This window comes from Syngnathoides biaculeatus, chromosome 9 (assembly GCF_019802595.1).
Source record: "Syngnathoides biaculeatus isolate LvHL_M chromosome 9, ASM1980259v1, whole genome shotgun sequence".
NCBI classification, from domain to species: Eukaryota; Metazoa; Chordata; class Actinopteri; order Syngnathiformes; family Syngnathidae; genus Syngnathoides; species Syngnathoides biaculeatus.
In genome coordinates this window covers 23,671,338-23,697,314 of record NC_084648.1, presented here as the reverse complement: position 1 = coordinate 23,697,314, position 25,977 = coordinate 23,671,338, and the positions used below count along the sequence as shown (strand labels likewise).

The 25,977-nt window shown below is 43.6% G+C and overlaps 1 protein-coding gene across 8 annotated transcripts in view; it reads right to left on the bottom strand.

The window, feature by feature from the left end:
- The window catches only part of tenm3 (teneurin transmembrane protein 3), a 338,666-nt gene that overhangs the window by 42,697 nt on the left and 269,992 nt on the right, over positions 1-25,977 (bottom strand). For all 8 annotated transcript variants that reach the window (XM_061830594.1, XM_061830598.1, XM_061830595.1 and 5 more), the window contains 2 exons: positions 17,068-17,237; positions 13,695-13,821 (listed from right to left, as the gene is read on the bottom strand). In XM_061830594.1, the coding sequence (XP_061686578.1) occupies positions 13,695-13,821; positions 17,068-17,237 (297 nt within the window). The remainder of the gene's footprint in view (positions 1-13,694; positions 13,822-17,067; positions 17,238-25,977) is intronic.

The window sequence follows — 25,977 nt, the reverse complement described above, 5'->3', positions numbered from 1 at the left end:
TGAGCGTTCATCTAAAGAATCGGTCGTGGCCCGGGTTAACAACGCCCGCCCCCGGCACTGCTAACCTGCAGGGCGTCGGTGGAAATTCAATGCAGATTCATGAATTCAGTGCAGATTGTAATGGACATATTGGTAAAGGAAACAGGGGCGATGAAGAAATGATGGGTAAGTACGGTATCCAGGAAAGGAATTTTGAGGGACAGATGGTGGACTGTGCAAAAAGGATGGAGATGGCTGTAGTGAACACTTATTTCCAGAAGAGGCAGGAACATATAGTGACCTACAAGAGCGCAGGTAGAAGCACGCAGTTGGATTATATTTTGTGCAGACGATGTAATCTGAAGGAGGTTACTGACTGTAAAGTAGTGGTAGGGGAAAGTGTAGCTCGACAGCACAGGATGGTAGTGTCGGATGCCTCTGGTGGTGGGTGGGAAGATTAAGAAAACAAAGGTAGAGCAGAGAACCATGTGGTGGAAGCTGAGAAAGGAAGAATGTTGTGCGACCTTTTGGAAAGAGGTAAAACAGGCTCTCGATGGACAGCAGAAGCTCCCAGAAGACTGGACAACGACAGCCAAGGTAATCAGAGAGACAGGCAGGAGAGTACTTGGTGTGTCTTTTGGTAGGAAAGGGGAGAAGGAGACTTGGTGGTGGAACCCCAAAATACAGGGAGTCATCCAAGGAAAGAGATTAGCGAAGAAGAAGTGGGATACTGAGAGGACTGAGGAGAGGCGAAAGGAGTACATCGAGATGCGACGTAGGGCAAAGGTAGAGGTGGCAAAGGCTAAACAAGAGGCATATGAAGACATGTACACCAGGTTGGACACGAAAGAAGGAGAAAAGGATCTCTACAGGTTGGCCAGACAGAGGGATAGAGATGGGAAGGATGTGCAGCAGGTAAGGATGATTAAGGATAGAGATGGAAATGTGTTGACTGGTGCCAGTAGTGTGCTAAATAGATGGAAAGAATACTTTGAGAAGTTCATGAATGAAGAAAAAGAGAGAAGGAAGAGTTGAAGAGGCAAGTGTGAAGGGCCAGGAAGTGGCAATGATTACTAAGAGGGAAGTCAGAAAGGCACTATAAAGGATGAAAAATGGAAAGGCAGTTGGTCCTGATGACATACCGGTAGAGGTATGGAAGCAATTTGGAGAGATGGCTGTGGGGTTTTTGGCCAACTTATTCAAAAGAATACTAGCGGGCGAAAAGATGCCTGAAGAAGAATGGAGGAAAAGTGTTCAAGTTCCCATTTTTAAGAACAAAGGGGATGTTCAGAGCTGTGGGAACTATAGAGGAATAAAGTTGATGAGCCACACAATGAAGTTATGGGAAAGAGTAGTAGAGGCTAGACTCAGGACAGAAGTAAGTATCTGCGAGCAACAGTATGGTTTCATGCCGAGAAAGAGTACCACAGATGCATTATTTGCCTGGAGGATGCTCGTGGAAAAATACAGAGAAGGTTAGAAGGAGCTACATTGTGTCTTTGTGGATCTAGAGAAAGCCTATGACCAAGTACCAAGAGAGGAACTGTGGTACTGCATGCGTAAGTCTAGTGTGGCAGAAAAGTATGTTAAAATAGTACAGGACATGTATGATGGCAGCAGAACAATGGTGAGGTGTGCCTTAGGTGTGACAGAGGAATTTAAGGTGGAGGTGGGACTGCATCAGGGATCAGCTCTGAGCCCCTTCCTGTTTGCAGTGGTAATGGATAGGCTGACAGATGAGGTTAGACTGGAATCCCCTATGACCATGATGTTCGCAGATGATATTGTGATATGCAGTGAAAGCAGGGAGCATGCAGAGGAACAATTAGAAAGATGGAGACATCAACTGGAAAGGAGATGAATGAAGATTAGCCGAAGTAAAACAGAATATATGTGCATGAATGAGAAAAGTGGAGGGGGAAGAGTGAGGCTACAGGGAGAAGAGATAGCGAGAGTGGACGACTTCAAATATTCAGGGTCAACAATCCCGAGCAATGGTGAGTGTGGTAAGGAAGTGAAGAAACTGGTCCAAGCAGGTTGGAACAGCTGGCGAAAGGTGTCTGGTGTGTTATGTGACAGAAGAGTCTCTGCTAGGATGAAGGGCAAAGTTTACAAAACGGTGGTGAGGCTGGCCATGATGTACGGATTAGAGACGGTGGCACTGAAGAAACAACAAGAAGCAGAACTGGAGGTGGCAGAAATGAAGATGTTGAGGTTCTCGCTCGGAGTGAGCAGGTTGGATAGGATTAGAAATGAGCTCATTAGAGGGACAGCCAAAATTGGACGTTTTGCTGACAAGGTTCGAGAGAGCAGACTTCGATGGTTTGGACATGTTCAGAGGCGAGAGAGTGAGTATATTGGTGGTAGGGTGCTGAGGATGGAGCTGCCAGGCAAAAGGGCGAGAGGAAGACCAAAGAGGTTTATGGATGTGGTGAGGGAAGACATGAGGGCAGTTGGGGTTAGAGAAGAAAATGCAGGAGATAGGCTAAGATGGCAAAAGATGACATGCTGTGGCGACCCCTAACGGGACAAGCCAAAAGGAAAAGAAGTTTTATTCGTACTTCAAGATGTAAAAGTGAGTAGTAGATGTAGTAGTAGTGGATGCATAAGTGAAATATGAAAATTATATGACCGCTCGCACTGTTTTTTGACATTCACAAAAATGTTTGTCGCATTGCAAAATTGGTAAAATTGGCTGATTTGGTGCTTTGTATGCAAATATTTGCAATTGAAATGAAAATAAGTGCAAATTGTAAGAATCAAGGGATCATCAGTGAAATTTCATGAAAATTTATTGAGAAACAAAAAAGTCATGACATTTTGAAGATCCTAATTAACTGGGAAGGTCACAACTTGTTATTTTTTATTATTTTACCAATATCATAATTAGCCCATATTCCGAATCTTTAAATGGTCACAACTTTTGTTGTTTGAGCTATTGAGATAATTTAAGTAAGATTTTAAGGGGTTTTCAAAGCTCTTTCCAATGATAGTTTTTTTTTAAATTCAATCCATTCGTTTTCTTAGCCGCTTATCCTCACGAGGGTCGCAGGAGTGCTGGAGCCAATCCCAGCTCTCAACAGGCAGGAGGCAGGGTACACCCTGAACTAGAACATGTGTAATGAAAAATGTGGTCTTTACATTAATATATTGACCTATTTTGCAGACAAAGATACCTTGGGAAATCCTCCAAAGAAAAGATGTGTTTATCTTTTTGAGTGGTTCGCAATTTTAGTAGATGGAATCTTGCTACTCAACCGAATAGATTTTAAATATCCTGAAACACTGGCCTCCACCATTGAGGATATATATATTCCTTCAATTAAGGGTGCTGGCTGTGCCGATTACATTTATAATTAATCCAAAATATCTGTTTTTTTTTTTTTTTTCATCTAACACAAGTGGTTATGGTACCCACCCAACTTACTTGGGGCAGAATAATATCAACAGTGTCATTCATTGATGTGGTATTTTTATATAAATGTATAATTTGGGATGATTTGTTTGGATTTTTCCAAAGCGTCCAGGAATTCAATGAATTGATGTCATGACTATATCAACTTTTCAGTGATGTGATATTGCTGGTCATGGTTTATTTTCTTTACAGCTCCAAAAACCTCCTGAAGTGGAGGATTCGGAAAGTGACGCCAGTCCTGTAATTTCCCTGCAAGACCATCAAAGTAAATGCATGTTTTGTTTAAAACACTTTATCAGAAGAAATCTGGCCCAAAAAGCACAATGAAAAAACGTGGTTCCTACGACATTCTCTTTTATTCATACCGTTTTAGGCAGTGGAACAGGTGGTTCACCGTCACCATAAAGAACTCTAAGACATTCAAAACCAAGATATCAACCTCAAGCTAACATGAGCCAAACATGAGCCTCTCCCATTCATCCAAAGAGTGTTGGCCCATGTAAGTAGCAAGTAAGCCAAATGTCTACGAATAACTCGTCTTAAGACCTTTTTGTCATATTTGTGCTTTTGCATTGTGCATGTGTTGTTGTTCAGGGTTCCAAAAAAAAAAGGGCTGATGCTGCTTACTGAGATAAGGGACACTGGCAGGCATCAAGACTTGAGGGCAGCACAAGAAGAGGACATCAACATTGTACAGATAAAATATCTGGCTGACTTCATTGTCCTTGAACAGAATGTGATGTAAGATCCTTCTGTTTCTGCAGAACTGGTATGATTAAGTATGGAAAAAGTTGAGTTTAATTTTAACAACAAACTAATTTTGCCATCATCTTTTTGATTTGCAGAAATTCCAATTGTTGAAAGTTGGATGGGTAACCCTCAAGGAAAATATTAAACGGATCCTGAGGTAATTGAATATTATATATTTTGTACAGAATGTATTTTTTTTTTTACCAGCAATATACAGTTGAGAATCAGGTGAAGATTTTGTACTTATTTTAACTTTCAAACAACATTGCATTTATTAATACAATTGAAAGTATTATGTGTGCTGTTTCCAGACTTCTGAACAACAAGGTCCTTTAAATGCTCTTTCTATAAACAAAATATGGATTCTTGTGTTTGATAGATTCCTAACTGATAGTTCTCATGTTTGCCAGGCGTAATAATAACCAAGTCTCTTAATTTTAACTCAGAATGTGTCTTGAGAAACCATAAGGGGACCCTGAGTGATGTAGGAAGTGCGGGCACGTCATGCCCAAAATATTTTCCTGACAGATGTAGTGGCAGGAAACAGGACGGGAGGAACCAGGATGGACAGTAAATAAGAGACACATAGTTAAAGTTCACATAGTGGAATATTATATTTTATTTTGTTTGTAACATAATTTAAGCAAAACGTTATATGTTCTAAATGTTAAACATGTATTACTGTTGGCTGAATAACCCAGTTGTTTGGAATTGTCTGTAGTTTGATTGAAAAACAGTCTGGTTTCACACTGCATAATAAAGGTTTCAATCTAGAATTTTTTAATGGCTCAATTTCCATGTAGCATGGCAATGTTGTTTCTATGTTCTAAGGCAACGTTGATTGTATGTGGGAATGTCACAATGCAATTAACGAATACACTGTACAAGCAATGTTTCTGTTATTTAGAACAGTTCTTTAGAGTTTCAGTTCTATTCAGTTTTATAGAACAATTTCTTTAGAACAGTTCTATAGAACTTGGGTCATAAAGTTCTACCGCATTTATATAAAATGTTTCTTTAGAATTTCTACAGAACTTGGGTCCTAAAGTTCTATAACATTTCTATCAAATGTTTCTATAGAAATTCTTTAGAAATTTTCGACAGAAATTTTTTTTAGCAGGGTGTGCCCTGCGATTGGCTGGAAACCAGTTCACGGTGTAACCCACCTCCTGTCTGTTGACGGCTGGGATAGGCTCCAGCACTCCCGTGACCCTTGTGAGGATAACCATCTCAAAAAATAGATGGATGGATGTATATACAGTAATGTGTGTGTGTTTGTGTATTGTAAATTGCATGAGTGTATGTATCATACACAGACACACTCTATTAGCTATAAATGCTATTTACACATTATGACAGACTGCTATAGTAGTTTCTAATTATAAAAGGATAGTAATCAAACCTCAATATTAGAGGTAAACTTTAAAAGCTCACTACCATCTGTAATTACATGTGGACTATTAATATTTCATTAGTTGACCAGCACATCTTCTACATCTTAATATTTGGTGCCCGGTTGGAGTCACACACACACACAACTCCATGCAAAAAACCATGCTGGATTGTCTGACCTTGCATTACTGTTGATTGTAACTCTTTGGGACATTACTCGGCAGCTGACATTAGCTATTTAGCTCAGGCAAATGCATGTTTGTGTTTAATATCCATCAACTTGACAGTTGTGCTGTCATGAGCCATCCTGTAGTACCATGGTTGGAGCCAGGGGGGAGCCTTGCACCATGTTGCCCCCCCCCCTTCCAGTACCAGATCGCAGAAACTCTTGCCAGAATATGACAATATCTCAATTCCTCATCTCCTTTCTGACCTCTGTGTCACTTGTCCTCAGTGTTCTCTCCCTGTTAGTCGCCAAGCCTGCAGTGGTCCGCCAAAACACATGAAGGACCATTTACATTTCTTGTTCATCACAACCTCTCACCCTCCGCCTGAAAACTCTGGGCAGCCATGGACCCAGTAGCTCTGGGGGCACTTTGACATGCGCTAACCTTTCGAAGATGCCCACAAACATCAACAAGGAACGAGTCAAATCATGGAATTTTTATACTTCCTCACCCAACAAGTCTCCGTCCTTTCTTCTAAAATGTAATTCGACCTTACCATAACTACACATTCCAAGCCCGGAGCCTCTTAGCCACCCCAAATGTCGTACAAAGAACTTTATGTCCCTCCACCCAAATCCTCCTCCAGGGACCTAGGTGCATGTTGGCCGTTTTTATTCAATTGCTCATCAGTTTTCAACCTCCAACCGTATGGTTATCCCACCGGATGAAATGTCACCTTTGTCACTAACCTCCACAAAGGAGCCATATAGTCCATCACGTTATGGCACAATTCAATCATTCAGTTCTGCTGAACTGATAAAAATATTTGATCACCGCGTTCAGGGCACAGAATCCAGCGGTTGCCTCTTTACACTCATTCTATGTGCTAGTTCTGTTGCTGTATATTCCTTTGACTTCAGAATTCTTGTGAAAGAAGAACAAGATAAGGGGTTTTGAGCGCGTAAGATCACTCCCACAGTGAACACCGTGGTGGCAACATCTCACCCGACGTTTGCCCAACCGACTTCCCCTTCGTCCATCCCCCACTAGACCCGATGATCCCATGCAAATCGTTAAAACTAGACCTGGATCATCAGGGTTGTGTCATCCAGCGGCTGTGCATTTATTACGGTCAAACACTTGACTTCATTTCATTAAAACAAAAAGACCAGGCTCACTGTGAACCCAGGGTGCCATAGTGAGCCAAACCTCCATTTCTATGAGCTCCCATTCCCACTTCCCTTCAAGGCTCTGCTCATGACACACCCATGATAGTAGTCATTGTTTCCAGTGCCAACTGTCAGGGGCTTGGCCAAGCCACTGCCCTGGGCGGTACTGGCTCTGACAGCTGTCCCACAGCTGCTCCGTATTTGATGCTAATTAGACCAGGCATTTAATCGTTGAATGTGTCATCGGTATTTGCCCTTTCGTTGCGTTTGCATTACTGAATTTTGTGATACTCCGCTATTATGCATAAGTTCCCAACTTTTGTGTAGAGTATTCCTTTGTCACAGCAAGCCTGTGACAATTTAGTTTAATTACGTTTTGCTCATGTTTCCAAGTTTGCGTCATCGGATCTTGCCTGTAGCCTAGCGTTTTTGTGCTTCCGCCTAATTCAGAATGTTGATTTGTGTTCAACCTTAATCTGGAATAAAACCACCCTTAATATTATGCTCTCACCCCTGAGTCCTGCAATTGGGTCCAGTCCCGTGCTTTGTGATCATAACAGCCAAAAATAATTTGACTGATGAAGGAATAGCGAATCCGCTCCAAATCCCTCTCCAACAACTTCCATGTAACATAAAAATCAGACCCCTAGATGGCCGAGTCATTTGACGCGTCACCCGCAAAACTGTCCCGTTCACGTTACTTATTTCCAGAAATAACCATGAGAACATTTATGCTGTTGTTATCCCATTACCTGAGACCCCATTAGTCCTCAGAATTCAATGATTTAAAAAACATAATCCTGCCACCCTTCCTCGAGCCGTCACCTTATCGTGGTGGAGGGGTTTGTGTGTCTCGATGATCCTAGGAGCTAAGTTTTCTGGGGCTTCATGCCCCTGGTAGGGTCACCCATGGCAAACAGGTCCTAGGTGAGGGACCAGACAAAGTACGACTCCAAAACCCCTACGATAACACAAACATTTGATTTTGGTTTCCCTTGCCCGGACGCGGGTCACTGGGGCCCTACTCTGGAGCCAGGCCTGGAGGTGGGGCTTGAAGGCGAGCGCCTGGTGGACAGCACGAAAGGGTAACATGGGTCCCCTTTTTTATGGGCTCACCACCTGAGTGAGGGGCCATAGGGGTCGGGTGCAATGTGAGCTGGGCGGTGGCCAAAGGCGGGGACCTTGGCGATCCGATTCCCGGCGACAGAAACTTGCTCTAGGGACATGGAATGTCACCTCTTTGGCAGGGAAGGAGCCCAAGTTGGTGCGTGAGGTCGAGAACTTCTGAATAGATATAGTTGGATTCGCCTCTACGCACCACTTGGGCTCTGGCACCACTCCTCTTGAGAGGGGGTTGGACTCTGTTCCTCTCTGGAGTTGCCCACGGGGAGAGGCGCCAAGCAGGTGTGTGTATACTTATTGCCCCCTGGCTCGGGGCCTGTACGTTGGGGTTTACCCCAGTGGATGAGAGGGTAGAATTCCTCCGCCTGCAGGTTGGGGGATGGGTCCTAACTGTTGTTTGTGCTCATGCACCAAACAGCAGTGCAGAGTACCCACCCTTTTTGGAGTCCTTAGAAGGAGTGCAGGAGAGCGCCCCCTCTGGGGACTCCGTCATTCTTCTGGGGAACTTGAATGCCCACGTGGGCAAGGACAATGAGACCTGGAAGGGCGTGATTGGGAAGATCGCCCCCCCGATCAGAACTCAAGTGGTGTTCTGTTACTGGACTTCTGTGCTCATCACGGATTGTCTATAATAAACACAATGTTAAGCAATAAGGGTGTTCACATGTCTACTTGGCACCAGGACACCCTAGGGCGCAATTCGATTATCGACTTTGTGGTCGTGTCATCAGACTTGCAACCGCATGTCTTTAACACTCGGGTGAAGGGACGGCGGAGCTGTCCACTGATCACCACCTGGTGGTGAGTTGGCTCCGATTATGGGGGAAGATGCCAGTACGATGTGGCAGGCCCAAATAAATTGTGAGGGTCTGCTGGGAACGGTTGGCACAGATTCCCCTGTCAGAAGGATTTTCAACTCCCACCTCCGAAAGAACTTTGCTCACGTCCCAGAGGAGGCGGGGGACATTGAATCCGAGTGGGCGATGTTCCACGCCTCCACGGAGCTGTAGCCATAAGGTGGTCGGTGCCTATCGTGGCGGCAACCCACGAACACGTTGGTGGACACCAACTGTGAGGAATGCTGTCAAGCTGAAGAAGGAGTCGTATCGGGCATTTCTGGCCTGTGGGACTCCCGAGGCAGCTGATATTTATTGGCTGGCCAAGCGGAATGCAGCTTCGGTGGTCGCTGAGGCAAATACCTAGGTGTGGGAGGAGTTTGGTGAGGCCAAGGAGAATGACTACAGGACGGCTTCGAAGAAATTCTGGTCCACCGTCCGTCGTCTCAGGAGGCGGAAGCAGTGCACCGTCAACACTGAGTATAGTGGAGATGGGGTAATGCTGACCTCAACTCGTAATGGTGTGAGTCGGTGGGGAGAATACTTCGAAGACCTCTTCAATTCCATCAACATGCCTTCCCACGAGGAGCTGTGTGCTCTGAGGTGGGCTCTTCTATCTGGGGTTGAGGTCACCGAGGTGGTTAAAAAGCTCCTTGGTGGCAGAGCCCCGGGGGTGGATGAGATTCGCCCGGACTTCCGAAAGGGTCTAGAGGTTGTGGGGGTGTCCTGGTTGACACGCCTCTGCAACATTGCATGGACATCGGGGACAGTGCCTCTAGATTGGCAGACTGGGGTGGTGGCCCGCCTTTTCAAGAAGGGTGATCGCAGGGTGTGTTCTAACGCTAGAGGGATCACACTCCCTGGTAAGGTCTACTCAGGGGTACTGGAGAGGAGGGTCCATTGGGAAGTGGAGTCTCAGATTCAGGAGGAGCAATGTGGTTTTCGTCCTGGCCATGGAACAGTGGACCAGCTCTACACCCTTGGCAGGATCCTTGAGGGTGCATAGGAGTTCGCCCAACCCGTTTACGTGTGTTTTGTGGACTTGGAGAAGGCATTCGACCGTGTCCCTCGGGGAGTCCTGTGGGGGGTTCTTTGGGAGTATGGGGTACCAAATCCCCTGATACGAGCTGTTCGGTCCCTGTATGACCGCTGTCAGGGTTTGGTCCGCATTGCCGGCAATAAGTCGGACTCGTTTCCGGTGAGAGTTGGACTCCGCCAAGGCTGCCCTTTGTCACCAATTTTGTTCAGAACTTTTATGGACAGAATTTCTCGGTGCAGCTGAGGCATAGACGGTGTCCAGTTTGGTGGCCTCAGCATCGCATCTCTGCTCTTTGTGGATGATATTGTTTCGTTGGCTTCATCAACCAGTGATTTCCAGCTCTCACTGGAGCGATTCGCAGTTGAGTGTGTAGCGGCTGGGATGAGTATCAACAGCTCCAAATCAGAGACTATGGTCCTCAGTCGGAAAAGGGTGGTGGCACCCTCTCTAGGTCGGGGATGAGATCCTTCCCCAAGAGGAGGAGTTCAAGTATCCTGGGGTCTTGTTCACAAGTGAGGGAAGAATGTAGCGGGAGATCGACAGATGGATCGGGGCACCGTCTGCAATGATGCGGACTTTGTATCGGTCCGTTGTGGTAAAGAGGGAGCTAAGTCGAAAGGCGAAGCTCTCAATTTACCAGTCGATCTACATTCCTACCCTCACCTATAGGCATGAGCTGTGGGTCATGAACGAAAGAACAAGATCCCGGATACAAGCGGCTGAAATGAGTTTCCTATGCAGAGTGTCGGTGTTCTCCCTTAGAGACAGGGTGACAAAAGCTCGGTCAGCCGCGAGGGGCTCAGTGTCGAGCCGCTACTCCGCATTGAGAGGAGCCAGATTAGGTGGCTGGGGCATGTGATTCAGATGCCTCCTGGAGAGACTATGTCTGGCTTGGGAACAGCTTGGGATCCATCCGGAAGAGCTGGAAGAAGTGGCTGGGAAAAGGGAAGTCTGGGTATCCCTGCTGAAGTTACTTGCCCAGCGACCAACCCGGAAAAGCGGTAGATAATGGATGGATGGATAATCCTGCCATAGACTGGAAGCACTTGTCCCTCCTGTCCTTGAACCTCCTGGAAACCAATCACCATCTATCACACACCTGGACCTCTCCTGAGTTCTTGAAAAGTTTCTTGAGTGTTCACCAAAAGACCTTATGATTTCTCTACTCCCCAGCGCTCATATGCCGAAAATAATTATGATGTTGGCAACCAAGAGCTGGTAGCCACCGTTTAGGGATTGAAAGAGTAGAGGCACTGGCTGGAGGGGATTTAAGTACCTTTTATCATCAGAACTGATCACAAAAACCTTTCCTACCTCTGTTCTGCCAAATGCCTTCACCCCTTACAACCTTGCTGGACCTTTTCCTTAGCAGATTCATTTTCATCTTCTTCTTCCAGCCTGGATCTCGCAAGACTAAACCTAATACTCTGTCCCACATATATTCACCCCCCTCTAGCCCTGCAGAACATGAGACAGCCCTCCCTTCTACCTGCTTCATCAGTGCTGCTTTTTGGAAAATGGAACAAATAGTCAATCACCCACAAAGGACTCACCCTGACTACAAAACCAGGCTTTCAAATGGTCAAATTCAACACAATTCCACCTGTCCTGATGTCCTTCAGTGGGCTCATAACTACAAGCTCACGTCACCCCAGCATCACCCACAATACAATTTATTCAACACATTTATGGTGGCCCAGCTGGGTCAAAGACAGGAATTTGTCAAAGCCTGCTCTGGCTGTGCCTGGGAGAAGGTTTCACATGTGCCTTTAGGTGGCCTGCTGCACCTCAGACCTATCCCGGGCCCCCAATGCTTCCACAGCGCTTTAGATTTCATCACCTTTCTGCCTCCTTCTGAAGGTAACACTATCAGTGTTACTCTCAATTTATTTTCCAAATACAAATTCCAGAATTTCCCTACTGGTACAGTATGTCTCCTTTCATGTCCTGCTATGGTTTTGAACCCCTGTTATTTAAGGAACAGGAGCATGCAGCGCCGGTTCCTGCAGTGAGAAATCATCTGAAGAGGATATAATCTGTGTGGAAGGATGTCAGGTCAGCCTTAGTCCGATCGGCGAAAAAGAATAAATGGCTCATAGACCTTTGTTGTTCCCCTACACCTGAGTACAAGGTGAATCAGCCCATTTGGCTTTCCTCTTGTGGCCTCCCACTCTAAACAGAATCCTGCAAACTCACGCCACACTTTAGCCGTCTGTTTCTTATCTGCTCAGGAAAACCCTTTGACCTCGCTTGATGATCCAGACTAGTCTATAGTGCTCTCTTGTTACCATGACCTGAAGAAAGAATTCTCTAAATGGAAGGCCAAATTGCTTCCTCCGCACAGAACTTATGACTGCAACTGAGTTACTGTCCGGTTTCTAACCCCCTCATGGGAGGCTTTTTTTCCTCTTTCAGTTCCAGAACATCAATCCATGAAAGAATATGTGGGGGAGTCACTGGCTGCCAGACTCATCCGGCCCTGATTGTCACCAGCAGGGGCAGGGTTCTTTTTTGTGAAAAACAAGGATAAGACCCTGCAGCCCTGTATAGACTATCAAGGGCTGAACAGCATTACTGTAAAGAACAGGTACCGTCTTCCCCCTTATTGCCACAGCCTTTGAGCTCCTGAAGGGGGACAAGGTTTTTTTTACAAACCATCCATCCATCCATCCATCCATTGGATAGACAACAATTTGACCTCAAAACACATTGTAGTTACCATACCCAGACCGGCGGTGCAGTAGAAAAAGAAAATGGGATTCTAAAAGCTAAATTGAGTAAATGTTGTAGGACACAAAATTAAATTGGATCAAGTGTCTGTCAATTATCTTGATGTTTACGAGGATGTGTGTGTGTCCGAAGCACAATCTGTCCCCGTTTAAGTTGCTGTTTGTAGGCCCTCCGAATGTTGGACTGCATCCTCCAGGCTTGCCGGTGGTGACACACCTTTGTGAGGACAACATGACCAAGAATTGATAATTTTTGACTAACCTGCTTTCTGATGTCAGGAAACGAGTTCATGCAGCACTACCAAGGCTGGCAGATGGACCCTTGCATGACAATAAACCTGGTGAGTTCGTGCTGATGAAGAACTTCTGTCGAAAAACCTGAATGCATCAGTGCTGGCTGGGCCCTTTTCAAGTTCTCCTCGCGACCAACACTGTAGTGAAGGTTGCTGAAGGGGCTATGTGGGTTCACGCATCACACTACATGAAGCTCTCATCGCCTCCAACAGTCCTGAATCCTCAACTCCTCCTCATTTTGTACGGCAATTCACCATAAAGGTCACCAACGTCAGCAATGTCGGACTATGAAAGCTGATTAGACGGCGTGGATGATGATTTATTGTTTCATTTTTCATATTTTACATTCAGTCAGTGATCATTTTAATATAATACAATGCTGTCCATGTGCCACATTGTACGATTGGTTATCACATCTGCCTCACAGTTCTGATGACCTGGATTCTTCCCTGCCCTTGCCAGTGTGTCGTTTGCATGTTCTCCCTTTGCCTGCGATGGTTTTCTCCTGGTACTCCGATTTCCTCCCACATCCCAAAAAATGCATGGCAGGTTATTTGAAAATTGTGTAAGTGTGTATAGTTGATTATATGTCCCTTGCAATTGGGTGTCAACCAGTTCAAGGTGTACCCTGCCTCTTGTCTACAATATGCTGGGATTGGCTCCGGCTCACTCATGACTCTAGTGAGGATAAGCGTTATGAAAATGGATGGACAATGGTTTCCAAACAATCACTCAAAGACAAGAATGAATATGTGAAAATCTTTTGTATAGTAACTATATACAATCGGTAGTATTCCTTTACCTTATCTAAATAAGTGTAGCTCCATGTCTTTCCATCAGCAAATGCTCTGGAAATGATTCTTCCTTGACTGTCATACTCCCACTTCTCTGTGGTTGGACCCCTTTGCAGTCCAGTTATCTGTCCTGTACTGGATGCGCACAGAAAAACACACCAGTTAGATGACGATGATTTTTTTTTTTAAATTTCACTTCAAATTCAACTAAAATGGACATTAGGTTGTACATTTAGTCTGTTTCCAACCTTTTGAGTCAAGGTTCATACTGTATTTTTGATTAGCACAATCTTACCACATACCACAAAAAAAAAAAAATAAAATAAAAAATAAAATCACAGAAAATGTTACAATACAGGTCTTGGGTAAACCCAGTACATAGGCTATTCTGATTCTTCTTGTCTTCAAACTCCCAAGTAAGGCCATGGCCACCAAGTCACACACTTTACAATGTTTATTCATATTCAGAGGGAGGAATATGCAAATAGCAAACAAAACAAAACTGAACAATCATATCTGTCTGTTCTCAAAGCAAAGGCGAAAACCGAAAGATACTCTTACCTTACTCCAAACCCAAAACAGGTGAAAAAAGTGAATTACCAAAAAAGGCTTCTCCCTCCTACCAATAGATAATGGAACCAACAGTTACAAAACTGGTGGGCGGTCAAATTAGAAGGGGAAGATCAGGAACTGCAACCATCTACTGGTTCAAGAAACGTCTGGTCCTTCATCTGGCCAATCCCCTGGAGTCAATCAAGTCAATGCAGCCAATCAGCAGGTCCCACCTGTTTACAATCAGGATAGATACAACTCTGCCCCCACATCTAAACCACCATAGGGGAACAATCCCCCCAAAAACAACAGTAATGAACAATACAACATCAAACAACCAAACATGGTCGTAACACCTCCCCACGTAAAAATCAAACATACATCGTCTATCTGCTGGGTGTAACTTAAAGCGTATGGAATGTCTAATTTCAAACGCAAATGAGCTTACCTAGACAAAAATATACATTCAACGGTAACGTAAAATGGACATCTTGTTTGATGTTTTTAACAAAAAATATGTGTTGATAAATTAAAGTCCGCAAACTTTGACCTAGTTTCTCGTACCTAATAAAAGCTTCCTTTCGTGTGGCTGACCTCTGACATCACAGGTAGGAGACCTGCTGTTGTGGGACGAGCATTACCCTGGAGCCTCGCTTGTTTACCCCGAAGAAAAACTCATTCGTTTCAAGAATTCCTCATTGACTATATGCTAAAAGCAATCCGTAAAAATGGTGAAGAGGTGTGTGGTTCAGTTTTGTAGCAATTGGAGTTATTCTGGTCGCAGTTTACATTGTTTTCCAGACCCAAGCCACATAAGTAAGTGGGTAAGGTTTGTGTAAACGAAGAGGACTAATTTATCAAACCCAGTCAGCAGTCTGTAATATGCAGTGAACATTTCACCCCAGACTTTTTTTCTGGTGGACCCATGCCTGACATGGGTTTTAAATGTTAAAATCTGGACTAGTGCCAACCATACAGCCTGTTCCGACACCTGTTGCTAAAGAGAATAAACACAAACTTGGATCATCCGCTGAACCTGGACACCCTTCAACAAGCTTTCTGGTGAATATATTGTATCTCATGGCAGCAAAATCTCTCCTGTTGTTTGTGTAGGTATGCAGCATTTACATGCACACCTGTGGATATAATAAAAATTATAAGAAATACAAATCTGTTCACATTCACAAACTTCTACAGCTCAAAGAACCATATCAGTCCAGTAAACAGAATCATCCACCCCATTTACATTTGTATTTTATTGCTATTTTGTCTGCATTCAAACGTGTGTGCTGTCTAAGTGGCTCAAATTGATAACCTTTAATGCCTTTATAAAGCTCGTATTCTTCACCATCTTCTTGGGACCCTTCAGATTTATGTTCATCGGTCGAAGTACCGGGAAAGCCATCCTTGTTCTTGCATTGTGGTCCAATGGCGCCATGAGGTGGAGCCCAACGTGTGACGTCATGCCCCTACTTGGCTCTTTCCACTCCGTTTCTTTTTCTGGTAAATCCAGCAATGTGCGATCATTATTGCCGATAATAGAAAAATAAAAAATAAAAAGGTTTCCTTCATAACGGATTTCAGATTCAAATTCTGCATAAAAAAACTGTATAATATTAGCAAAAAGGTGCATTGAGGACCTTCCATACCCTATATTATATTTAAAGTTTGAAAGCCACTGTCTTAAAGGGATCCCCAAAACTTTGGGCAGATAGCACAGGACTGCTGCAGAGGAAAGCTTTAACAAGTTTAAATGCCACTTGGCATTCCTTGGCCCTCACAAAGGGAATTTTAGGGCTTGCCAAGCTCATGAGTGGAGCGACCACATGAGATATATATATATTTTTTTTACAGAATGCTCTGTAATATCTAGCTATCACTAAGAATCAAAGCAATTCACATATAATTCGGGGCGCAGGAAATCAACGATGGCTTCTCCTTTTGGTGTCACAGGATAAACCTGATCTTCTCCCACGTTTGCCCAAATTGGTAACCATAGCCTTCCCCAAGTCACAATTTGCAAGATTGAGGGTAAAGGAGGCAGGACGGAAACAGTCAAAAATTTCACAAATGGTTTTCAAATGTTCAGCCCAATTTAACAAATGAGTCACGATGTAATCTAAATAGGAACAGAAACAGTTTCTCTCTTCCATCAAGAAATATTGGAACCAACAGTTGGGAAACAAGTAGCTAGCCAATTTGGAAAGGGAAGAATTGGAATATTGTACTGCAACTATCTGCTGATTGAATCACCTCTGGTTACTACTCTAGTCAATCCCCTGGTGGCAATCAAGTCAACCCAGTTGATCAGCAGATCCCACCTGATCACTATTAGGACACACATATTCCAGAACCCACAACCAAAGGGAAATAATCTCCCAAAAAAGAACAGTCAATAGCAATACAACAAAAAGCAAACAAACATATGATACATTGAAATAATCATGTAAAATTAAACAGTAATTTTCTACGGTTCATCTGATAAATCTTTCATGCCATGCTAATGTGCCATGGCACAGTGATGAGGAAGCAGTGTTTGAAGACTATCAAATTGAAGTTAGTAATTGTCAAATTCCTAATGAACTGCAGTCTTTGTCATCATTTGGTATCGATGCACATTTTTACAAAAAGTGCCTTTTAAATACGATCGATTCAGCGCAGAACACCTTAGTGGGGATCTGTTGGATTTTTTTCAAAGTTTAATAACTGGATTTTTATATGTGCCCCATATGTAAAGTGTTTAATAATATGTGATTTGACACTTAAATTGAATTACATAACAACCCTGACCAAATTAGTGTGATAAATTCTCACTATATAGATACTTACCTCGAGTATGTCAGGTTAACAGCAAGGAGCTTGCTGCTTGGAACCCACAGCGTCGGATGCCCCTGAGTGTCATAGATGATTTTCAGGAGGAACTTCCGGTGGTCATCATAAATCTTCTCTGTTCGTAGGGTGCGATCGTAATCTACAGACAACAGGTTCCTTCCATTCACCTGATAGTGAAAATAACAGAGAAAAGAAATTCAGTTCACAGCTGTAAAAGAGGGGGGACAGGGAGTTACCCAGTGTTGGTATTTGAAATATTTCAGGGAATGTTACATACCTCTTCTTATTTAGTCACAGTGAAATAACTTTGACAAACACACACACACACACACACACACGCATGCACACCCACACACACACACACACACACACTATAGACAAGAGACTGATTAATCCTGACCAAAAAGCAGCTCATCTTCAGGGGCCGAATCACAAGCCTAATTGTAAAATAAAATTATTGTGAAATGAAATGGATCTGTTCTCACTCTTCTGAAACAATTACAACAAAACAATCTGATCACTTGTATAAGAGAAAAATGGTGAATAAATACATAAATGGGAATTCAGTATTAAAAATACACTTTTAAAAGCCAGAAGCTACATTTACATGTGAAACTAGAAAAAACATGGAAAAATGACATTGATAGACTACAGTATTGCAAAAAAAAAAAAAAAAAAAAAAAAAAAAAACTTTCACACAAACCTGCTAAAATGACAAAATGTTTTGTGTGCCAAGCCATAACATGATGGTGCTTAAAACAATATGATGCATATGCGCTACAACTCCAAGAGAGGAATGTGACACTGCTGGACACTATTGTGATGCAGTCAACATCTTTTGTGTTATAAGCAGAAATACAGTCCCGTGACGAAATAGCAAACCCCTCCTGACTCATTTTTTGTTTTATTTTTTTTGCAGGTCTCTCATACACAAGGGTTTCAAATCTTCAACACAATTTTAACATCACTCGGAGACAATCCAAGGAAATACAAAAAGCAGTTTTCAAATTACAATTACATTTATTAAGGCACAAAGAAACCAATAGCCCCTCCTTGTTAAAACCCACTAAGCACTTGTTTAATCACAAAATCACTTAAAAAGAATCTGTCATAGAATGTGAAGTAGGCTATAAAATATCAAGAACCACTACATCATGCCATGATACAAATAAATTCAAGAAAAAAATGGAATATAAATTGAATAGAAATTGAAATCCATCAGTCAGGAAAAGGTTACAAAGCCATTTCCAAGGCTTTGGGGCTCCAACGAACCACTGTCAGAGCTATTGTCCACAAATGGAGAACACTGGGAACAATGGCAAACCTTCCCAGGAGTGGATGGCTAACAAAAAAGAGGCAAATGATGACTCATCCAGGAGATCACAAAAGAACCTCGTACAACATCTAAAAATCTGTGGCCCTGCTGGGGTCAGTTAAGGACAGTGTTCATGACTCTACTATAAGAAAGACAATGGCCAAAAATGGCATCCATGGCTGAGTTCCCAGGCGAAAACCCCACTTGTCAGCAAAGAATACAAAGGCTCATCTCACATTTGCCCAAAAATATATTGATGATCCTCGAGACTTTTGGAGAAACATTCTGTGGACTGGAGAGTGAAAAATTTAACTTTTTGGAAGGTGTGCGGCCTGTTACATCTGGTGTAAAAATGGCACAGCATTTGATATAAAGAACATTATCCCAACTGTGAAGCATGGGGGTGGCAGTGTGATGGCTTGGGGCTCCTTTTGTTCCTCACGAACAGGACAACTACTGTGCTTGACGGAACAATGAATTCTGCTGTGTACCAGAAAATCCTGAGGGAGAACATCAGGGCATCAGTTTATGCCCTCAAACTCAAGCCCCCTTGGATCGTGCTGTAGGACAGCGATCCGAAACACAACAGCAAGTCAAACTCTGAATGGCTCAAAGAAAAAAAAAATGGTTGTGGAGTGGCCAAGTCAAAGTTTTGATTTAAACCCAATGAAAATGTTATGGTGTGACCTTCAACGTCAGTGACAGTGCATGTCAGAAAACCTCCAATATGGTGGCGTTGAAACAATTCTCCAATGAAGAGTAGGACAAAATTTCTCCAGGGCGATGTGAAAGGTGCTGTCCTCTTGCAGTGGGACCCCTCGACCCAGAAAATACACTATGTCCCCCCGTCCCCCATCAGCTATCCCCTGTGGAAGGAAATAATGTTGGTTACTGTGACTTGCTGGCTATAATGTGGGCACTAGCTGGAGGGGAGTAAACAACCCTTCATCATTTGGACTGACCGCGACAGCCTCGCTTAGTTTCATTCAGCTCAATGGCTCAACCCCCCGACAAGCTCACTGGGCACTATTTCTGAGCCAGTTCAACTTCAGTGTCTCATTCTGTCCTGGTTATCATAAGACCAAAGCAGAGTCTCTCTCCAATATCCACTCACCCCTCTCCAGTTCAGCAGAAACCAAATGCATTATTCCGCCCATGTTTTATTGGAGCTCCTACATGAGAGATTGAGCAGGTGGTCAAGGAGGTCCAAAAGAACCAATCTGATTCCAAGCCTCCTGACAGCCTGTTCATCTGAGACTCCACACTTTCACAAGTCCTCCAGTGTGCCAACAACTCTCTGCTAACTTTTCACCTTGGCATTTCTTGGACAACCTCACAACAGTATGTGTGTGACAAACTCTCAAGTTCTAAATGTCACCAAAGCACTGTGTTTGATCTTAAAGCTGCCCCCGAAACACCCAAGCATGAGAGGATTGTTCAAAATGGGAACTGCATTCGCTTTGTTGACAGCAGACTGCATAAAGTCGGCCCGGTTACTGAGGAAGAGGAGGGAGCATCGTTTGCTTTCTCGGATTATAGAAAAAGGGCCCAATGACTGAAGAAGAGGAAACAGATGGAGCAGCGAAAAAGTAAAACTTTGGGATATGATCAAAGACAGCAGAAGTCACGCTTTTGTGGCGCCGTTATGGCGTGAATGAGTCAGTGGCACGCTACATAAAGAATGATGCGGTAAACATCCGTATAACTGCATCAATAACTTTTGACAAGAAAGTGAAATTTGTGACGATGAACCTTAAGCCGCAGTGAGGGATTCACCCCCTCGAGGACAAGGCTTTTCGGCAAGCAAAGGTTGGTTTGAAATATTTCAAAAGCATGCGACAATATGGCACAAGCTGTCGAGTTTAGCAATTGTGTTGACGGGGTTAAGTCCTTTTAGTGGGTGTTGGATTAAATGGATTAATTGTACATAATGTTATCTCATATTTCTTGTTCTTGTTGTCTCTTGTTTTGCTTTCAATGCTCTTTTGATATGCTTCTTCTTCTTTTCCTTTCAGCTGGTCCCGTTAGGGGTCGCTACAGCATGTCATCTTTTTCCATCTAAGCCTATCTCGTGCAACTTCCTCTCCAACACCCACTGTCCTCATCTCCTCCCTCACAACATCATCAATCTTTTCTTTGATCTTCCTTTCGCTCTTTTGCCTGGCAGCTCCATCCTCAGCACCCTTCTACCAACATACTCACTCTCTCACCTCTGAACATGTCCAAACCCTCTAAGTATGCTCTCGCTAACCTTGTCTCCAAAACATCCAACTTTGGCTGTCCCTCTCATGAGCTCATTTCTAAACCTATCCAACCTGTTCACTCCAGTTCTGCTTCCTGTTTTTTCTTCAGTGCCACCGTCTCTAATCCATACATCATGGCCAAAGTAACAACTGTTTTATAAGCACTCAATAGACTCTTCTGTCACGTAGAACACCAGACACAGTCCGCCAACTGGTCCACCCACTTGGACCCGTTTCTTCACTTCCTTACCACACTCTCCATTGCTCTGTATTGTTGACCCCAAGTATTTGAAGTCGTCCACCCACGCTAGCTCTTCTCCCTGGAACTTCACTCTTCCTACTCTGCACTCATGCACATATATTCTGTTTTACTTTGGGTAATCTTCATTCCTCTCCTTTCCAGTGCGTGCCCCCTTCTTTCAAAGTGTTCCTCCGGCTGCTCCCTGCTTTCACTGCAGATCACAATATCATCTGTGAACTTCATAGTCCAAGGGGATTCCATTCTAACCTAATCTATCAGTCTATCCATTACTATCGCAAACAGGAAGGGGCCCAGTGCGGATCACTGATGCAGTCCCACCACCACTTTAAATTCTTCTGACACACCTACGGCACATCTCACCGCTGTTATGCTGCCCTCATACATGTCCTGTACTATTCTAACATGTTTCTACGCCACACAGGACTTGTGCATTGTCGGAATAATTGTGAATATAATCATCATACATCTGCTTCCAGTAAAGAAATGCTTTGCTCTGCTCTAGATAACGTGGCCGCCTTGCAGGAGATTGCAAGAACAAAAACATCTAATCATCAGAACTGTTAGAACTGTTGCCTCAGCACTCAGCAATCTTCCACACACATGCACACTCACATGAACAAACAAGTACACTTTGTTTCCAACTGTTTTGCTTGCCATCTCCTTTTAGTAACATCCATGTAAATAAGGGGCAAATAATGCAATAAAGCATCTGTGGTACGCTTTCTAGGCAATGAAACCATACTAACTCCTGAGTCTCGCCTCCACCACATTGTGTGGCTCATCATCTTTATTCCTCTTTAGTTTCCATTCTTCTGGCATCTTCTCTCCGCTTGTATTCTATTGAATGAGTTGGTCAAAAATTACACAGCCACCTCTCCAAATTGTTTCCATACCTCCACTGGTATGTCATCCGGACCGACTGTCTTTCCATTTTTCATTCTGTTCAGTGTCTTTCTAACCTCCCCTTACTAATCATTCCCACTTCGTAGTCATTCACGCTTGCCTCTTCTACTCTACCTTCTCTCCAAATTCCTTATTTTTTAACTTGTCAAAGTACTCTTTCCATCTACTGAGCACACTACTCACATCAGTCAACATATTTCCATCGGTATCATTAATCACCTTGACTTTCTGCACATCCTTCCCATCTCTATCCCTCTGTCTGGACAACCTGTAGAGATCCTTTTCTCCTTCCTTCGTGTCCAACCTGGTGTACATGTCTTCATATGCCTCTTGTTTAGCCTTTGCCACCTCTACCTTTGCCCTACGTCGCATCTCAATGTATTTCTTCCGCCTCTCCTCAGTCCACTCCATGTCCCACTTATTCTTTGCTAATCTCTTTCCTTGGATAACTTTCTGTATTTTGGGGTTCCACCACCAAGTCTCCTTCTCTCCTTTCCTACCAGAAAGCACCCCAAGTACTCTCCTGCCTGCCTCTCTGAGTACCTTGGCAGTAGTATTCCAGTCTTCCGGGAGCTCTTCCTGTCCATCTAGAGCCTGTCTCACCTTTTTTCAAAAGGCCACACAACATTCTTCATCTCTCAACTTCCACCACCTGATTCTAGCCTTATTCCCTTTTCACTTGCTCTCTTGGATGCACAATACATCAACCTTTCTCCTAATCATCATGTCAACTAACTCCTGAACTTTTCCTGTCATAGTCCCAACATTCAAAGTCCCTTCACACAGTTGTAGGCTCTGTGCATGCCTCTTCTTCTGCCGACTAAGCCGCTTTCTTCCTCTTTTTTTGTCTTCGACCTACATTATCTGAATTTCTACCTACGCCTTTCAGATTAACAGTGCCGGGGTGGGTGTATTTAGCCCGGGCCACGACCTATCCATTATGGAATTCGTTTGATGAACACTCATATATGTTTGGTACAATTTACGCTGGATGCCCTTCCTGCTGCAACTGTCTGCATTTATCCGGGCTTGGGACCGGCCTACAGGACACACAGGAATTGTCCCCCCCTTCGGTTTGCAAATACTGAAAACAAGCAATCAAATAAAGTCAGCACGTAAGATACACAATTCACACATTACCTAGTCTATGTTAAAGTTAAAGTCAGATAAAAGCAATCAAATAATGACAGTCAGCACATAAGGTACCCAAATCACATAGTCTGTGTGAAAATATAAAGGATACGGCGATTTAAAGGATATGTGGATGAAAGTTATTCAAACCACAACGGCCCTCACTCTAGTAGTTGAAGGTTGAGTCCATGTTCGATGTTTGGTCCTCTTTGTATACTCCGTGTAGGTAACTTGGGCCGAGCAGCTTCAACGCGAACAATATGGTACCAATTTGGGTTCTCCAATGTACTGAGATAAAACTTGTTAAATTTCCTAAGAGTCCTCACAGCCCTCGTCGTACAAGTTTATGAAGTTACTCACGTTCGATGTTTCTTCAACAGCACGGTTTGATCGCAAACGCGTCTCATTGTTAGCCAGCTAAGATAAGGTGGTCTGGGCCTTCAAGAAAGTTTAAATTGACGTTTCTACTTGCCCAACTTCCAACTAAGTACTCACAGTCCTCGTTGTACACGTAATGTAGGTTTTGCCAGTCGTGTAAGTACTAACGTTTGATGTCAAATATTATAATACAGACATATTTTGTTGTTAGCGATCTAGGCTAGGCTAACTTGGGCCGAGCAGCTTGGAACGATATGGCTCCAATTTGGGTACTAAAATTGCACAGATGATTTTAGTCCAGTGAAGTTGTCGAGTATTCACAACATTCGGTCCAAATTCAGCAAGATTTATTGAATTATTCCTGTTTAAACTGCTACCAATTTGGGGATCGGAAGCAACTCCAAAGCTTAACATATATACAATATATATACATATATTGACTCATGGTTGCTTTACTTATCATGTTTCCTGTGTTTGTTACGTTTCGGAAAGTCCTATGGAAATAGAAATGATGATTCGTGGCGATCTGGCCAGAAAGGCTGTAGAGAGACACATGCGATGTTCTCCTTGCAAGAAAAAGTTTCGCTTGTTGAGGAGGGGCTGCCACACCGGCGAAACGGAAGCGATGTAACAGCAGCGCGCCAGAATTGACGTCATAACAGTGCATCACGGAAATTTGGTGCTACACGAAAAGACATCACGCGTCTGCTTTGTTTGTGAATTTCTGTTCTGTAACAACTTTTTGATATACACAAACGTGGAGCTTAAGTGTCATATACACAAATGTGGAGCTTTAGAGTTACTGTGATGGGGGGCGGAGGCAACCAAATTACCACGCATACATTACACACATTGCACATTTGGAAGCTTAGGTATGGGAAAAGCAATAGAGTACTGTTCATAAGGTTCTAATTAGGTTGTATCAGGAGCCACTTTTGTTTGTTGGGTAGCGTGTGATATACACAAATGTGGAGCTTAAAGGAGCACACATTAAAAGTTAGTAGATGAGGGTTTCTTTTAATGCCGGTTATCCATCCACAGATTTCACTATGAAACATCTCTAAATTGAAAAAGTATTATCGAAATTTCTTTCTGGCTCAGACATTCCATTGAGCCCGACTGGAAAACTGACAGCCAATCACCGTTTGCCAGGCCTGCAGTGCTTGCTGTTCTGATCCCCCATTACTCGTGGATACGTTTCACCGAACATAGAACGCCCACTGTCTAGCATTTTGTTGCCGATTTTTGTGAAAAATAATTGAACAACAAACAAAACAAAAAGAGCATAATGTACAATGTTCAAGCCTGTGCCTTTGAGCCAGAATACAAACAGGTGGAACTTGCCATTATGGAGAGGGGGCGTGGCACTGACGACGAACAATAATTATTTGTATGGACCGCGGAGATTTGTTCTGAAGAGTTAGTTTAGATGTACAGCAGGGGTGGGCAGACATTTTTACCCAAAGATCTACTTTTCCAGCAGCCAACCTCTCGCGATCAACTGGCGGCGGAGGTGGGGGTGGGGGGTATGGACCTGTGCATCATCGTAAATAGAAGCTAGAAAGTGTTGTATGCTAAGAGCCAATAAAATAAAAACAAAGTCAATGCTCTGTGTTATTACTACTCCTGCCATTGAGCAAACAAAACGAAAATAACAATGTACAATGTTCAAGCGTTAGAGCCAGAATCCACAAAGGCGGAACTTGACGTGTGGGAGAGGGGCGTGGCGTTGACAACGAACGATAACAGTCCCATTATATGGACCGTGGAGATGTTCCGGACAGGCTCGTTTCGAAAGACTGGTGTTCGTGTTCTCTTTGTGACCTAATGCCAACTGGGGCGGAATGCCAGCGTTGTCGTGAGTTCAAAAAGGTCGAACAAAAAAATGGAGCGTACCGGAATGAACTTTGATCACGATCAACTTGTCTGCTTTGACATAGATATGATAATAGATGAAAAAGTTGTTTGTTTGGATGAAGATGTGTTACATATCAATTTACTTATGATCCATGACAGTTGAAAGATGAAAGGACCACTTGTACATCCAGTGGAAAATCAGTGAGTACACATTTTTAACAGTCTTGGAATCCTATGTGAATGCTCTGCGATCTATATGAATGCAATGGGCTATGTCCAAAGTTTATCAAAAATGCGATCTTATTTTCTAAATACGGCATAGGACTATTGAATGGTTTATTTATATCTGGAATATAAATTCATTTTCTTCGCCGCTTATCCTCACAAGGGTCGTGGGGAGTGCTGGAGCCTATCCCAGCTGTCAACGGGCAGGAGGCATGGTACACCCTGAACTGGTTGCCAGCCAATCGCAGGGCACATTGAGACAAACAGCCACACTCACAATCACACCTGGAGGCAATTTAGAGTGTCCAATTAATGTTGCATGTTTTTGGAATGAGGGAGGAAACCAGAGTGCCCAGAGAAAACCCACGCAGGCACGGGGAGACATGCAAACTCCACACAGGCGGGTCGGGGATTAAACCCGGGACCTCAGAACTGTGAGGCCAACGCTTCACCAGCTGAACCACCGTGCTGCCATCTGGAATATAAAATCTAAAAAAAAAATAAAAAAAATAAAAAATTGGGACTTCCCTTAAGTGATTACAGGTATATATCCATCCAGCCATCCATTTTCATAGCCGCTTAGCCGCACAAGG